Raw genomic sequence first — 16,321 nt, 5'->3', positions numbered from 1 at the left:
AAGGGTCACAAGTCCCTTTTCTCAGCCCCGTGGCAACTTTGGTCGCTAAACGGACTGTTGGGAGTGGAGGCCTGTCTGCACAACTCCGAGACTTCCCACCCAGCGGGTCTAAAGGCTGCACAAGGGCGCGTTGTGAATGCTGAAAAACGCAACCCGTGTTTTGCCAGTGGGGGGCGCTCTTCTACTTGGCTTTTCCTTTCCCTCCCGGACCTCCTCTAGGGAGACCCCCTTATCGATCGGAGGGACCAAGATCGAAAAGAATCTGATTGTGCCCCGCGTGACGGAGAAGGATTTGAAACGCAACTTCACCTGCTTCGCCCAGAACAACCGGGGCCTCGTGCACGCCCAGGCGGTCGTGAGGATGAAACGTAAGGAAATTTCCCCTCCCCTCCCCCCAAAGCAGCCCCTGGTTTTTCTGGGAATCCGGCAGCTAGCTCTGGTCTCTGCCAGGAAGAAGGATTTTTTTTTGGGGGGGGGGGCTTCTCATTTGGGAACCTCTGCTCAGCTGCCACAAAGGTGAAGGAAATGCCTTCTTGCTTTCTCCAGCCTCCTCAGAGAGGAAAAAGGGGAGTAACGCAGCTGGAAGGGGGACTTAGAGGTCTTCTAGTCCAACCCCCGGCTCAGGCAGGAAAACCTATACAATTTCAGACAAGTGACTCTCCAGTGTCTTTTTAAAATACATTCAGCATATAAATGAACAAATCTTGCCGCCTCGTTTGGCCTTCCGACATTTCAGACCAAGCTTTCTAGGAAGGAAGGAAGGAAGGAAGGAAGGAAGGGAGGGAGGGAGGGAGGGAGGGAGGGAGGGAGGGAGGGAGGGAGGGAGAGAGGGAAGGGAAGGGAAGGGAAGGGAAAGGAAAGGAAAGGAAAGAAGGAAAGGAAAGGAAAGGAAAGGAAAGTCAGAATAACAGAATAAAAGAGTTGGAAGGGACCTTGGAGATCTTCTAGTCCATCCCCTTGCTCAGGCAGGAGATACCACTTCAGACACGTAGCTGACCAAAAAGAGATTGCAGCAAAACCAGGGTTAGTACAGTGGTTTCATAGAATGCTAGAGTTTTGTCGGCCCGTTCAGATCAGAAACCTCAACCTTGCTTGACTCAACAAGAAGCAGGTGACCTGCTGGAGGCCAGTCCAGAACTTCTGGCACGCTGCTTGGGCTTAGCTCCTAGTCCTTATTTAGTTTCTAGTCCAGGAACTGAGGAGGTGGCTTGGAATCAGAAGCAGGAGACAAACTCTTGCAGAGGATCCGTCAAGGTGACGGAGGTGCTCCTGGTTCTGAACCAGGTTCGGGAAGGGAGCCCAGGTGATTTTGGGTAGAGGTCCCGATGCCCCCACATCTCCCCAACATTCGTGTCCATCTTCTCCTTCCTCCAGGGAAACTCTTACTTGTTTTAAAAGTCAGGGGTTGGCTGGGGTGCTTCTAGAAACAGCCATCTTGTGTTTCGCCTTTGTTGTGAAAATAATCTCCTCCTCCTCCTCCTCTCCTTCCTCCCCTCTTTCTCCTCCTCCGTCCCTTCTTCTTTCTCTTCCATCCCTCCTCTTCCTCCTCCTCTTCCCTTCAGCCCCAGTGTTGAGATACACCGTGGAGCTCGCCTGTGGTCTGGGGGCCACCGTGCTGCTGGTGGTCATTCTGACCGTCATTTACCACTTCTACTGGCTGGAAATGGTCCTCTTCTACCGCGCTCACTTTGGGACCGACGAAACCATCCTCGGTAAGGGAGCTTCGGCCGCCGGCCTTTGCCTCTGGACCTCCAGAGCTGCCTTTCTCCTGCCATGACCGGGACCTTCTTCTTCCTCCTGGCGATTGGCCCAAAGTCACCCAGCTGGCTTTCATGCCTAAGGCGGGACTAGAACTCACCGTCTCCTGGTGATTGGTCCACAGTCACCCAGCCGGCTTTCATGCCTGAGGTGGGACTAGAACTCCCCGTCTCCTGGTGATTGGTCCACAGTCACCCAGCCGCCATTCATACCTAAGGCGGGACTAGAACTCACCGTCTCCTGGTGATTGGCCCAGAGTCACCCAGCCGGCTTTCATGCCTGAGGTGGAACTAGAACTCCCCGTCTCCTGGTGATTGGTCCACAGTCACCCAGCCGGCTTTCATGCCTGAGGTGGGACTAGAACTCTCCGTCTCCTGGCGATTGGTCCACAGTCACCCAGCCGCCATTCATACCTAAGGCGGGACTAGAACTCACCGTCTCCTGGTGATTGGCCCAAAGTCACCCAGCCGCCATTCATACCTAAGGCGGGACTAGAACTCACCGTCTCCTGGTGATTGGTCCACAGTCACCCAGCCGGCTTTCATGCCTGAGGTGGAACTAGAACTCCCCGTCTCCTGGTGATTGGTCCACAGTCACCCAGCCGGCTTTCATGCCTGAGGTGGGACTAGAACTCTCCGTCTCCTGGTGATTGGTCCACAGTCACCCAGCCGCCATTCATACCTAAGGCGGGACTAGAACTCACCGTCTCCTGGTGATTGGCCCAAAGTCACCCAGCCGCCATTCATACCTAAGGCGGGACTAGAACTCACCGTCTCCTGGTGATTGGTCCACAGTCACCCAGCCGGCTTTCATGCCTGAGGTGGGACTAGAACTCCCCATCTCCTGGTGATTGGTCCACAGTCACCCAGCCGCCATTCATACCTAAGGCGGGACTAGAACTCACCGTCTCCTGGTGATTGGCCCAAAGTCACCCAGCCGCCATTCATACCTAAGGCGGGACTAGAACTCACCGTCTCCTGGTGATTGGCCCAGAGTCACCCAGCTGGCTTTCTTGCCTAAGGCGGGACTAGAACTCTCCGTCTCCTGGTGATTGGCCCAAAGTCACCCAGCCGGCTTTCGTGCCTAAGGCGGGACTAGAACTCACTGATTGACCCAGCCGGCTTTTATGGCTAAGGTGGGACTTGAACTCGTTTCCTGAGGATTGGCAGAAAGGCAGGGGTCCTGGCATCCTAGGCCAGCTCTGGTGTGCAAAGGACTGATTGCCAGAGTCACAGGGCAGGGGTCTTCATGGAGACCCCTAGCTGGGCTCTGCTGGGACAGGAGACCTGGATTTGGCCTGTCCAGCTAGTCCTGGTCAGTTTAACCTCTGCCTTGAATGACTTGCGTGGTGGGCTTTAATGCGAGACCTTCTCCCCGTCCAGTCTGGGGGGCTCCTGCAGGATCCTGGTTTAAGGGCCCAGCCTTGCCAGAGCAGAGACCCTCTTGCGATAGTTTACGTTTACGTTTACGTTTACGTTTTATTTAATTTGTATACCGCCCTTCTCCCTAGGGACTCAGGGCGGTTCACAGGGCATATAAATAACAATACAATACAATACCATACAAAAGTTAAAACAAAGATTAAATCAATGCCCAATTAAAAAACAATAAAACAATTCTAAAAACAACAATTTAAAACCCAACTCCCCCATCAGGCCAGACCGGCTAATTCAAATAAATGGGTCTTCAGCCCACGACGGAAAGTTCGGAGGTCTGATGCCATCCGGAGCTCCACCGGCAGTTGGTTCCACAAAGCCGGGGCACCCACAGAGAAGGCTCTCCCCCTGGGGGCCGCCAGTCGGCATTCCCTGACCGGAGGCACCCTGAGGAGGCCCTCTCTGTGGGAACGCACAGGGCGGAGGGGAGTTGAAGCCGGCAGCAGGTGGTCCCCGAGGTAACCCGGACCCATGCCATGTAGGGACTTAAAGATCATAACCAAGACCTTGAACCTCACCCGGAAGACAACTGGCAACCAATGCAGCTCGCGGAGCAAAGGTGTAACATGGGAGTACCGGGAAACTCCCAAGACAACTCTCGCGGCCGCATTCTGTACCAGTTGGAGCCTCCGAGTGGTCTTCAAGGGAAGCCCCATGTAGAGAGCATTACAGTAGTCAAGGCGAGAGGTCACGAGCGCATGAGTGACCGTGCACAGGGCATCCCGGTCCAGATAGGGCCGCAACTGGCGCACCAGGCGAACCTGGGCGAAAGCCCCCCTAGTCACGGCCACTACATGATCTTCCAAGGTAAGCCGTGAATCTAGGAGGACTCCCAAGTTGCGAGCCCTATCCACGGGGGGTAAGAGCTCACCCCCCATAGAAAGAGATGGAACATTTTGAATGTCCCGGGATGCCGGAATGCACAGCCACTCAGTCTTGTCAGGGTTGAGTTGAAGTCTGTTCCTCCCCATCCAGACCCGAACCGCCTCCAGGCAACGGGACATCACAGCGAGGGCATCACTGGGGTGGTTTGGGGTCGAAAAGAAAAGTTGGGTATCATCGGCATATTGATGATACCCAACTCCAAAACCACGAATGATCTCACCCAGCGGTTTCATATAGATGTTGAACAGGAGAGGCGAGAGAACCGACCCCTGAGGAACTCCACAAACGAGAGACCTAGGGGCCGATCTCTGCCCCCCTGTCACCACCGACTGCGAACGTCCCAGGAGATAGGAGGAGAACCACCGAAGAACTGTGCCTCCCACTCCCAATCCCCTGAGACGCCGCAGCAAGATACCATGGTCGATGGTATCGAAAGCCGCCGAGAGGTCTAATAGGACTAGGACAGAGGAATATCCCCTGTCCCGAGCCCTCCAGAGATCATTCACCAGAGCGACCAATGCCGTCTCCGTGCTGTACCCGGGCCTGAAACCCGATTGGTAGGGGTCCAAATAATCCGCTTCATCCAGGACCAGAGGGAGCTGATGCGCCACCACACTCTCAACAACCTTCGCAAGAAAGCGAAGGTTGGAGACTGGACGAAAGTTGTTCAATACAGCTGGGTCCAAGGCAGGCTTCTTGAGGAGAGGTCTCACCACCGCCTCCTTCAAGACGGTGGGGAAATAACCCTCACTCAAAGAAGCAGATATAACTGCCTGGAGCCAGCCTCGTGTCCTCTCCCTAGCTGCATAGACCAGCCAGGAAGGGCACGGGTCCAACAAACATGTGGAGGAGCTCAGTCTCCCCATAATCCTGTCCACTTCATCAGGGGTCACAGAATCAAACTCTTCCCAGATAACATTGACAAGACCGCTCGTGTCCTGATCGCCAGACTCTGCCCAGTTGGAGTCCAAACCGGTCCGAATCCGAGCGATTTTATCCGACAGATGTTGACTAAATTCCTCGGCACGACCCTGCAAGGGATCCTCCCTCACCTCCTGATTAAGAAGCGAGCGAGTCACCCTAAACAGGGCGGCCGGGCGATTATCTGCGGACGCGATGAGGGTGGAGAAGTAATTACACCTCGCCACCCTCATCGCTGCGAGATAAGACCTAATATAGGTTCTTAACCGCAACCGGTCGGGTTCGGATCGGCTCGACCTCCAACAGCTCTCTAGGCCCCGTTTCCGACGCTTCATCTCCCGGAGCTCCGCGGTAAACCATGGAGCTCGCTGGGATCTGCGCCGGGTCAGGGGCCGCAAGGGTACAACCCGGTCAAGTGCCTCAGTGGCTGCCCTTTCCCAGGTTTCCACTAAGGCATCCACCGAGCTGTGAGCAATGGAGGCAGGTGGGGACCCCAGCGCCGCTTGGAATCTATCAGGATCCATTAAGCGTCTGGGGCGGTACCATCTGATTGGCTCCGTATCCCCACGGCGGGGGGTGGCAAAACGGAAGACCATCCGCAGGAGGTGATGATCGGTCCATGACAGGGGCATAATAAATGGAGAGCCCCCACCAAGATCATCCAACCACCGTCTAGATAAAAAAAATCAGGTCAAGGGTGTGGCCTCCCTCATGAGTTGGTTCTGAAATTACTTGCGTCAGGTCCATGGCCGTCATGGAAGCCATGAACTCCCGAGCTAGCTCAGATGAGCCTCCCAGAGATGGTAGATTGAAGTCTCCCAAAACTATAAGTTTGGGAAACTCAACCACCAATGGGGTTGAGTTTTGTTGGTAACTCAGTCAGTGTTGACTGAGTTACCAATCCACAGAGTGGGGAGGGCTGCTACTACCGCTGCCTTTTGTCCAGCTACTATATGTTGATTGCATTTTAATTGCCATGTTAATTGGGCCTGGCTGCTTCCAAGGATGATCACAAATCTCTGTTTGCTTAAACACTATATCTTCTTAGCTTCTCCTGCAAGGCAGCGTGTAGAAGTTGCCTTTCACTTGAACTAGAACAGGGGTAGGCAACCTTGGCTCTTTTATGACCCGTGGATTTCAATTCCCAGAATTCCTGAGCCAGCTGTGCTGGCTCAGGAATTCTGGGAGTTGAAGTCCACGGGGTCATAAAAGAGCCGAGGTTGCCTACCCCTGAACTAGAAGCTTCAGCCAGAAAAGTCTCCTGTTTTGTTGGCAATATATGTTTAGCATAACACAAGAAGAGAGCTGGAAGGGACCTTGGAGGTCTTCTAGTCCAACCCCCTGCTCAGGCAGGAGACCCTATGTGCCATTCCAGACAAAGGGAAGGGACCTTGGAGGTCTTCTAGTCCAACCCCCTGCTCAGGCAGGAGACCCTATGTGCCATTCCAGACAAACGGTTGTCCAGTCTTCCTTGAAAGCCTCCAGCACCCACAACTTCTGGCGAGAAGTGGTTCCACTGAATAGCAGAATTGGAAGGGACCTTGGAGGTCTTCTAGCCCAACCCCTTGCTCAAGAGGAGAACCTATACCATTCCTGGACAATGTCCGTCCAGGATGACCTTAAAAGTATAGGTCATCCTGATCCATGCCCAGCTACAATGGAGAAGCCCAGTTGAAGCACCCACAACTTCTGGAGGCGAGGAGTTCCACTGGTTAATTGTTCTGCCTGTCAGGACGTTTCTCCTTAGTTACAGGTTGCTTCTCTCCTTGGTTAGTCCTCCACTTATGACTATAACAGACCCTGCCCATTACGGCCATAAGTCATGATGGTCGTAAAGCTGGTCCCTCACCTGACCTACCTGACTACAGGACCTTCTTTGCAGCGGTCGTTAAGAACCGTTAGCCCGTGGAACCACCTGCCTGCCTCCAGACGTTGTGGGGGCTCCAACACTGGAGGTGTTCAAGAAGAGACTGGACAGCCGCTTGTCTGGCATGGTCACAGGGCCTCCTGCCTGAGCAGGGGGTTGGACTAGAAGACCTCCCAGGTCCCTTCCAGCTCTGTCATTCTGATTTGCAACCCAGGAATGCAGATTTAGTGAGTGGACAAGCGAAGTCTGGAGGGACCAGAGACAGTGGTTGCCCCTAACTCTTTCTGCTTCTCTCTCTCCCCCCCTCTCTTTTTCTCTTCTCTCTCTCTTCTCTCTCTTCTCTCTTCTCTTTCTTTTCTCTCTTCTTTCTCCTCTCTCCCTCTTTCTTTTTCTCTTCTCTCTCATCTCACTTTTCTCTTTCTTTTCTCTCTCTTCTTTCTCCTCTCTCTCCCTCCCTCCCTCTCTCTTTTTCTCTTCTCTTCTGTCTCCTCTCTTTCCTTTCTCCTCTCTCTTCTTTCTCTCTGTTCTCTCTCTCTCTCTTTGTCTCTTCTCTTCTCTCTCCTCTCTCCCTCCCTCTCTCCCTCTTTCTTTTTCTCTTCTCTCTTCTCTCTCTTCTTTCTTTCTGTTCTCTCCTCTCTTTCTTTTCTCCCTCTCTGTCTTCTGTTTCCTCTCTTCTTTCTCTCTGTTCTCTCTCTTTTCTCTTCTCTCTCTCTCTTCTGAAACGTCTGTCTCTTTCCTCTTCTTTCTCTTCTTTCTCCTCTCTCTTCTTTCTTTCTTTCTGTTCTCTCCTCTCTCTTTTCTTTTCTGCCTCTCTTCTGTCTTTCTCTCTGTTCTCTCTCTCTTTTCTCTTCTCTCTCTCTCTTCTCTCTCATCTCACTTTTCCTTTTCTCTCTTCTTTCTCCTCTCTCTCCCTTCCTTTCTTCCTCTCTTCCTTTTTCTTCTCTCTTCTGTCTCATCTCTCTCTCTTCTTTATCTCTGATCTCTCTCTCTTTTCTCTCTCTCTCCTGTCTCATCTCACTTTTCTCTTTCTCTTTTCTCTCTTCTTTCTCCTCTCTCTCCCTCTCTTTCTCTTCTCTTCTCTCTCCTCTCTCTTCTTTCTTTCTGTTCTCTCCTCTCTTTCTTTTATCCCTCCCTCTCTTCTCTTTCCTCTCTTCTTTCTCTCTGTTCTCTCTCTTTTCTTTTCTCTCTCTCTCTCTTCTGAAACATCTGTCTCTTTCTCTTCTCTCTCTTCTTTCTCCTCTCTCTCTCTCTCTCTCTCTCTCCTCTCCCTCCCTCCCTCCACCAGATGGGAAGGAGTACGACGTCTACGTCTCCTACGCCAGGAACACGGAGGAAGAGGACTTTGTGCTGCTGACCCTCCGGGGGGTTTTGGAGAATGAGTACGGCTACAAGTTGTGCATTTTCGACCGAGACAGTCTGCCCGGAGGAAGTGAGTATCCCAAACCCCTCCATCTTCTCTCTCTCTCTGGAGTGGGGAGGCTGGGCTGCCTCCCACTTCCTCACTCACCCCTGCGCCCCCCCCCCGTGTGCATGCACAGCTGTGGCTGATGGGGCCAGAGAAGAATCCCCAGAGCAGGTCCCTCCTCCAGAGAGAGAGAGAGAGAGTTGTTAGCTCTGCAAGGGAATTCTGATCGGAACAAACGGTTTTTGAGTTGGCAGCTGTTGCCTGTTTTCCAACAGAGGGGCTTTTGATCGCTTGGGCTTCCTTCCCCCCCCCCCCACCAAACCTCCTGGCGGGAGAGCTGAGGACACAAGAAGGAGTTTTTGCAGAGAAAGCTTAGGCCAAAAGGGAAAAAGAAGGATGGGGTGGGTGGGGGGGGGTGGGGGTTTCAGGGTCCTGTGCAAACGGTGGCTTTCCTTTTGGGGGGAGTTTTGGAAAAAAAATTGACCGAGGGGAACATGGGAACCTTAGCTGATGCTTTATTCTGCATCACTGCCGATTCTTTTTTGGGCTCCTAAATTATTCCTGGTCAGCCACAAATGCCAAACGTTGCCCCATTTTTGTTATTCAACCTCACTTTAAGATGGGAGGACTTTAACTCCTTGAATTCCTCTGTCAGCTGTGCCTGTATTATTATTATTTTTTCCTCCTGCTGCCTAGAGCAGAGAGGTTGCAGAGGAAGGGATGACAAGAGAGTAAGCGGGCCACAATGGGGATACACAGGAACGCGTTAGTGCCATAGAATTCTGGGAGTTGAAGTCCAGAGGTATTGGCTTGGGGATTCTGGGTGATGAAGTTCACACCTGCTGGCTGGGGAATTATGGGTGTTGAAGTTCTCCCAGCTTAAAGTTCCTGAGGTTGAGAAACACTGTGTCGGAACCCACTCCAATCCACACCTTAAGAAAGCAAAACTCTTGGAGAGGAGATTGTCCAAGAAGGAACTTTTACTAAGACATAGATGACAGAGGAGATAATAGACAGGATCTGAAAACTGTCTCACAGATCAATATTTTTAAAGTCTCCCCGAGCAAAACCCCACCCCTCAGTCCATTTGGTCAGTCCCAGATCAGTCAAGTCTCAGGTGTCAAACCCCTCGTGGGAAAGGGAGAACCATCAGTCCATTCGCAGCACGATTGCTTCCTCCCCTTCACATTCCATCTGGAGATACAAGCTAGAATTCTCCCACTACCACCTTTCTTGTTTGCTTGTAAATCAGATAGGGAGAAGATTTCCTTTCGTCAATCCCACCCCCCTTTCTTAGTTGTTCGTAGTTCGGAGGGAGTGGGTTTCTTCCATCGGTCTGATGGCCACCAGGCAGGCTGAATAAACAAACATTACATCTGAGGGAAAGAGGTGAGGGCAATAAAGTCCCCTGTCTATTCTCTTTCCTTAATAATAATAATAATAATAATAATAATAATAATAATAATAATAATAATAATAATAATAATAATAATAATAATAATAATAGAGTTGGAAGGGACCTTGGAGGTCATCTAGTCCAACCCCCTGCTCAGGCAGGAAACCCTATACCATTTCAGACAAATGGCTGTCCAGTCTCTTCTTAAAAACTTCCAGTGTTGGAGCATTCACCACTTCTGGAGGCAAGGAGTTCCGCTGGTTAATTGTCCTCCCTGCCAGGAAGTTTCTCCTTAGTTCTAGGTTGCTTCTCTCCTTGACTAGTTTTCATCCGTTGCTTCTTGTCCTGGGAACGGCAGAATCCAGGAAGCGGGGTGGGGTGGGGTGAGATTTGGGTTTGCAGAAAGAGGGAGTTAGAAATGAAATATAAATGGATTCTGACACACTGAACTTAAAAGTATAGCAATTTCATGGCGGAGCGATCTCGCTTTAATTGTCCAGCTTATTGTTTTCCAGCTTATGCTGCAATGTGAACGGTGAGGAAACCCGTTTGATTCCAGATGTACAGGTTTTTTTTCTCAGTTGGGGTGTTGCTCCCAACAGCTCTAGACTCAGAGGGGATCCAGGGATGCGCTGAAGTCAGAACTGCCCATCTTTAATCTCTGGAGAGATCTAAAGACAATTTAGATTAAGAGCACAGGGTAGATTTGGGGATTCTTGAAAAGCTTCCCCAAGCTGAAGTCCATTGAGACACCGACTCCCATGGTTCCCAGCAGCAGAGACCAACAAGCAGTTAGACTGGACGTACCAGGGTTAGCTCCCGTCACATCTGGACAGGAGGTCGTGTTGGGGACAGGGGAGAAGCCCAGTAGCCTGGTTCTCCTACCAACGTTTTACATTTCTGTTGATATCCCTTATATTTTAGCCTGTTAGGCGGCTTTGATCCCCTTTAAGCGAGTCTATATCGCAGGGAGGCCCCCTCAGAAAAAAAAATCAGGACGCCAACTGCACAACTGAAGCAATCCTTTTAACCTGGGCAAAAGTGCCGCCATTTTGAGTCCACAACTCCTTCCTCTGGAAAGAGTTGAGAGAAAATTGTAGGGGGCAAAGAGGTCACCACGGAGAGGAGACTAGCTCTTGAGGAAAGGAGATGGAAACACAGCCATCTTTTGCTCCGTGGATCTGGGGGTGGGTCTGAAGGAAGCTGCTTATGGAAGGAAGAACTTGAGCTGGGAAGTCAGTAGGTCTGTGACGTTGGCCTTTCTCTCAGCCTCTCTTGAAGAGCATTGAAACTTTGGGGCAGGCTCTGGTCATCTGGGCAGGCAGAGTCAAGGTCATCCTGATCCAGGCCCACCTACGATGGAGAAGCCCAGCTGAGGTCCACTGATGGAGCACCCACAACTTCCACCCCACTGGTTAATTCTGCTCCCTGCCAGGACATTTCTCCCGAGTTCTACGTGGTTCCTTTCCTTGATTAGTAAATAACGGCTGTGACTATTCCAGTTGTCCCAACACAACAAAACAATCTGGGCTGTTTCCTAGTTGGACATCTTTGATCCAAGCTGGGAGGGAAGCATGAGAACAAGACCGTTGCACGGTTGACAGAGCAGGTGCCAGATATGAAAAGGGTGTATGGGGTGGTGGGAGGACGTTGCTGGTGTCCACAAGAAGGGAGGTCTTCTTCAGGGTAGATCCTGACTCCTCCAAGCCTACCTCGTTCTCTTGAAGGCCAGGAGCTTCAGAAAGTAACGTTTGAGAAACGAGAAGTGTGACGTCCTCGGCCGAGTTCTTGAATTTCCTTGCTCACAGCTGCGGGAGAGTTCTCGCCCGCCGGTCGCTAACCTGCCTGTTTTCTCTCCCAGTTGTCACGGATGAAACTCTGAGCTTCATCCAGAGAAGCCGGCGTCTCTTGGTTGTGCTGAGCCCCAACTACGTCCTGCAGGGCACCCAGGCCTTGCTGGAGTTTAAGGCCGGCCTGGAGAACATGGCTTCGCAGGGCACCATCAAGGTGATCCTGGTCCAGTACAAGCCCGTCAAGAAGAGCAAGGTGAAGGAGCTCCGGCAAGCCAAGGCGGTACTGACCGTCATTAAGTGGAAAGGCGAGAAGTCCCGATACCCATCGGGAAGGTTTTGGAAGGAGCTGCTGGTCAAGTTGCCGGTCAAGAGCAGAACCAAGAACCTTTTGGGTCAACAGGATCTCATCGACCTTTCACCCAAAAGCGTCTAAAGGAAAGGAGAGGCCAGGAACCCAAAGCCGGGCTGGAGAGGAGAGGAGTGGGCTTGCGCTGGGGTCTCTGGGAATCCGTGCCGCGCCTCCGGCACGGCTCCTGAACTCGGCCTGTTTGAAGGCGCCCCATCTGCAGAGTTGTCCAGCGCCTCTCATGCAAATTGCATCCACCTGGCTTGCAGGGGGCTGAGGCAAGGTGCACAATGGGGGTCACTTGTGCAGTGAGAGCAAGGACGCACGTGGTGTCGCTTGTCACCCCTTTCCCACTCTCTCGGTGTGGTGTGCCCCCCCCCCCCGTGTTCTTCGTCCAGAGACAGAAGAACAGAAGTCCTCCCGGGGCCCCAATGGTGCTTTTTTTCGGGAAGCAACCGGACATTCTTGTTTTTCTTGGAAGAGCTTTCGCTTCTCCTCCCAGAAGCTTCTTCAGCTCTGGCTGAAGGGAAGGGAAGGATTTATACTCCTTGCAGACAGCTGGTCATTTGCCTTCTTTTTAGGGAGTCCTTGAGGCACCCTGGAGGTTTTACCTGTGTCCTCGGGGGTCACCTGAGTGGTGCAAATGGGTAGGAAGCCTTCTTGGCTGCAGGATGTTTTCCGCCCTGGGTCCCTTCCCGGTTGAAGACAGGAGCAGGCTGTTGGGCATGGTTTTGTGTTGTCTGCATCTCAGACTGAAGCCCAAGCGGTTCCTGTAGCCTGCGATGTTTTCTGGAAGTCCGTCCATCCTCCCGCACTATTCAGACGGCGTTCATCCCAAAAGGCATCTATGGAGATTCTCAGTCCTCCAGGTCCTGGTTGCCCCAAAGGCGCTTTTTCAGGAGGCAACTGGACTTTCTCGTTTTTCCTTTGGAAACATTTCGCTCCCTCCTGGCGCCTTTTCACCTCGGTCCAAATTGGCCGGTGTAGAATTTGAGCCCGGCCTTCCTCAACCTGGGCCAGGGCTAGGCATAACCTCGGCTTTTTTTTATGATTGGTGGACTTCAACTCCCAGAATTCCTCAGCCAGCCTCGCTCAGGTTGGAAACCTCTCCCTTTCCACTCAGCATGGCTGGCTCAGGAATTCTGGGAGTTGAAGTCCACGAGTCATAAAGTGGTCTAGGCCTAGGCTAGGGGTAGGCAACCTTGGCTCTTTTGTGACTCATGGACTTCAACTCCCAGAATTCCTGAGCTAGCAGGGCTCAGCTTGGAAACCTCTCCTTCCCCTCAGCGTGGCTGGCTCAGGAATTCTGGGAGTTGAAGTCCACGAGTCATAAAAGGGCCAAGGTTGCCTACCCCAGAGTCCTGAGCCTTTCCAAAGGTGCCATATTTCGGCTCCCACGACCCTCAGCCATCGCAGACTTTGCAATTCAAACATCTACAGGGATCCGGGCTGGGGACAGGAAACCCGTGCTGGCTTTGGGCCTCGTTCGCCGAGAAACTCAAGGTGGCATTTTGTGCTCCGCATGTGCACTGCGACAGCTCTTGCGCAGAGCGCAGGGAAGTGTGGGGCAGCCCCTTTGCTGTCAGAACCAGCCTGCCGAGGAAGGAGAGACTTGGGGGTTTCTGACCCCCATAATCCCAGAGCTCATGTAGGCAACCGCTGTGATGAAATGGGGGTTTTACTACTTAAGAGCAGTGAATCTTGAAAGATTCCCAAGGAAGAAGCAGACAGTTGTAAGCCAGGCAGTCGGAATGCAGTAGTAGTAGTGGTAGTAGAGTGGTAGTAGTAAGTAGGGAGGAGGAATAGGAGGACTGAGGGATCCTTAGTGCTCTCTGAGGTTGGTGGTTTTCTTGCAGATGTTTCATTACCCAACTAGGTGCTAGGAGAGAGTGGGATTTGCAGAGAGGAGGAGGAGGACGATTAATCCTTGGTGGTCTCTGAGCTTGGTGTTTCATTACCCAACTAAGTAACATAATTGGTGGTGGAAGGGAGAGGGGTTTGGTAGTAGTAGTAGTAGGAGGAGGAGGAGGAGTGGAATCTGGAATGTCACATTTCTTCAACTCCTAGTACAAGATCTTCCTTCTCTTCTTCAAGATGGAGACATCAGGTTAAGGACATTTCACCAGCTGTGGGGTGCAATAGTGCGCAAAATGGATCCCTCTGGAACCATTTTGAATTGTTTTGTTTAACGCTCGAGGTCCTTTTAAGGACAGAGCAGGTGCTCTTTCCCTTTGGACACTAAGGCAGCTCTTTCGCTCTCCAAGGTTTTCCAAAATGGCCTGCCTGGAACGGACCAGGGCCCCTCCGCCCTGGGGGGGGGACCGCTGTCGGTTCGGCTTCTGCATTGGCACACCGTTTTTCAGGGCTCGACCAGGGTAGGAAGGGATGGTCCTGCTGACCAGCCTGTGACCTGAGCTTCTGGCACGGTTGACCTCGAGCGTGGTCAGGATGCAGTGCTTGCCCTTGGGGGTGGCGGGCGAAGATTTATCCGTCGCGGAGCAAGGAGGCTGGGGGCACAATCCCACCGCAGAAGGTCCCAAACTGTTTTTGGTCTCTGTATTACCGGGCGAGCTATGGGATGGTGGCAGATCTGGAGACTCAGTGGTGTGTGAGTGTGTTTGTGTGTGTGAGCTTGTGTGTGTGTGAGAGAGAGAGAAAGACAGAGAAAAGAGACAGAAAGAGAGAGAGAGAGAGAAAGACAAAGAGAGACAGAGAGAGATCACAACCCAAATACTTTAGTTCACTGGGTTTCCCTACCAACTTAAACCTGCTCCTCTTGCCAGCCCCAAAGATTGTTGGGGGGTGTGTGGGGTTAGAGGTGGAAGCCATTCAGGAGATCCTGCGGATTCCATTCAGAGGTGTAAATCAATGAGGATCAACAGGCTTTAGGGCCATCTGACTCATCCAGAACCACGGTGCTTTCCGAGGTTGCAGATTTTATTGCAGACGTTTCATGACCCAACTAGGGAACACCATCAGTGCTAGAAGGGGGAGGGGGGTTTGTAGAGAGGAGGGGAGAGAGGAGGAGGAGGACTGTGGGGTCCCTGGTACTCTCACACCTTGGTGATTTTCGTGCAGACGTTTCATGACCCAACTAGGAACACCATCAGTGCTAGAAAGGAGAGGGGGGGGGGGTTTCTCCCTATTTATACACAGTATTTCCTTGTTTTCTGCTTGATTGTTCCTCTGGTGTTATTCCCTGCTTATTCCTTGAAGATGTTACCTAGTTGGGTCATGAGACGTCAGCAAAAAAATAAGCTCAGAGAGCACCACAATCCTTCTCCTCCATGTTTACACACAGCTTTTCATTACGATTAATTATTAATTATGAACCTGGGGAGGGAAAAATTTCTTGTCCTCCTGAATCCTCCCCTCCCCGTATGCACGTGGCATTTGCACTGACCTTTATCGCCCTGCCTTATTTATTCTGCTTTTTTTATTTGGTGCGTGAACTGGCACACAAAGAAGGCCTGTTTGCACATTTTTCCCAATTAATGGCAAAAGGTACTTTGGAATGAGGGTTGTGCAAATGTTTGGACAGGCAGGCATGTCAGTGGCTAAGGCCGAGCTGTCCAGCTGCCCAAAAGTCGCATCAACTTTGCAAAGAGAGACCACTTTTCAATCCCAGACTGCGCTCATATCACAATCCTCAACTAGCTGTTAAATTCACCCATTTCTCTGGCTAATCTGATATAATAAATTATCCCGTTGAAGCAAAAGCTGATCAGGTGGGCTGGGTTTGATTAAGAGGCTAGCGCCTCACAAAACAACAACACCAAGGATTGTATCTTGTGCAAATTGCCAAGGTTGGAGTTGTGTCTGGTGAGAGGAGGGGAGGTGAGAACAAGGTGTGGTCCCCCAAAGATAAAATGCATCAACCTTTTACCTTTTATCAACACCCTTCAGTGTCATGAATTATTCTGGCTTCCTTTGATGTAATTCTAACATTTGGTTTTATATATGGTTGTTAATATTTTAACTTTTGATTGTATAAAGTCCAGAGTCCCACTTTGAGGAAGCTTGGCTCTTCAGAAAGGAGGGGATGGATGGATGGATGGATGGATGGATGGATGGATGGATGGATGGATAGATAGATAGATAGATAGATAGATAGATAGATAGATAGATAGATAGATGATAGATAGATAGAGACAGAGGTAGAGAGATACACAGATAGATATAGACAGAGATAGATAGATAGATAGATAGATAGATAGATAGATAGATACTGTAGATAGATAGATGATAGATAGATAGATGATAGATAGATAGATACAGATATACAGAGATAGATTGAGATAGGCAGATACACTGACAGATAGATAGATAGAAGAGAGGAAGAGAGAGAGAGATGGAGACACCATGCACATATACCTTGCACATAACGTACAGATAGTCCTTGAGTTATGACCACAATTGAGCTCAAAATTTCCGTTGCTAAGCGAGACAGCTGTTAAGTGAGTTTTGCTCCATTTCACATCCTTTCCTGCCACAGTCATTGAATCCCTGCAGTT

At 51.2% G+C, this 16,321-nt stretch overlaps 1 protein-coding gene across 2 annotated transcripts in view; it reads left to right on the top strand.

Moving 5' to 3' along the window:
* IL1RAP (interleukin 1 receptor accessory protein) overlaps positions 1–16,321 on the top strand; it is a gene marked incomplete at its 3' end in the record, with an annotated part of 92,413 nt that overhangs the window by 64,477 nt on the left and 11,615 nt on the right. The window contains exons 8-11 of one of the 2 annotated variants that reach the window (XM_081329450.1): positions 220–368; positions 1,563–1,712; positions 8,153–8,296; positions 11,530–16,029. In XM_081329450.1, the coding sequence (XP_081185576.1) occupies positions 220–368; positions 1,563–1,712; positions 8,153–8,296; positions 11,530–11,894 (808 nt within the window). Of the gene's footprint in view, positions 1–219; positions 369–1,562; positions 1,713–8,152; positions 8,297–11,529; positions 16,030–16,321 lie in introns of those variants that run through there. The other variant, XM_081329449.1, reaches the window with a different exon arrangement.

Source organism: Vipera berus, assembly GCF_964194415.1.
Source record: "Vipera berus genome assembly, chromosome: 5".
Classification (NCBI taxonomy): domain Eukaryota; kingdom Metazoa; phylum Chordata; class Lepidosauria; order Squamata; family Viperidae; genus Vipera; species Vipera berus.
Note: the sequence above shows the minus strand (reverse complement) of the source record. Positions and strands in the feature narration are given on the sequence as shown.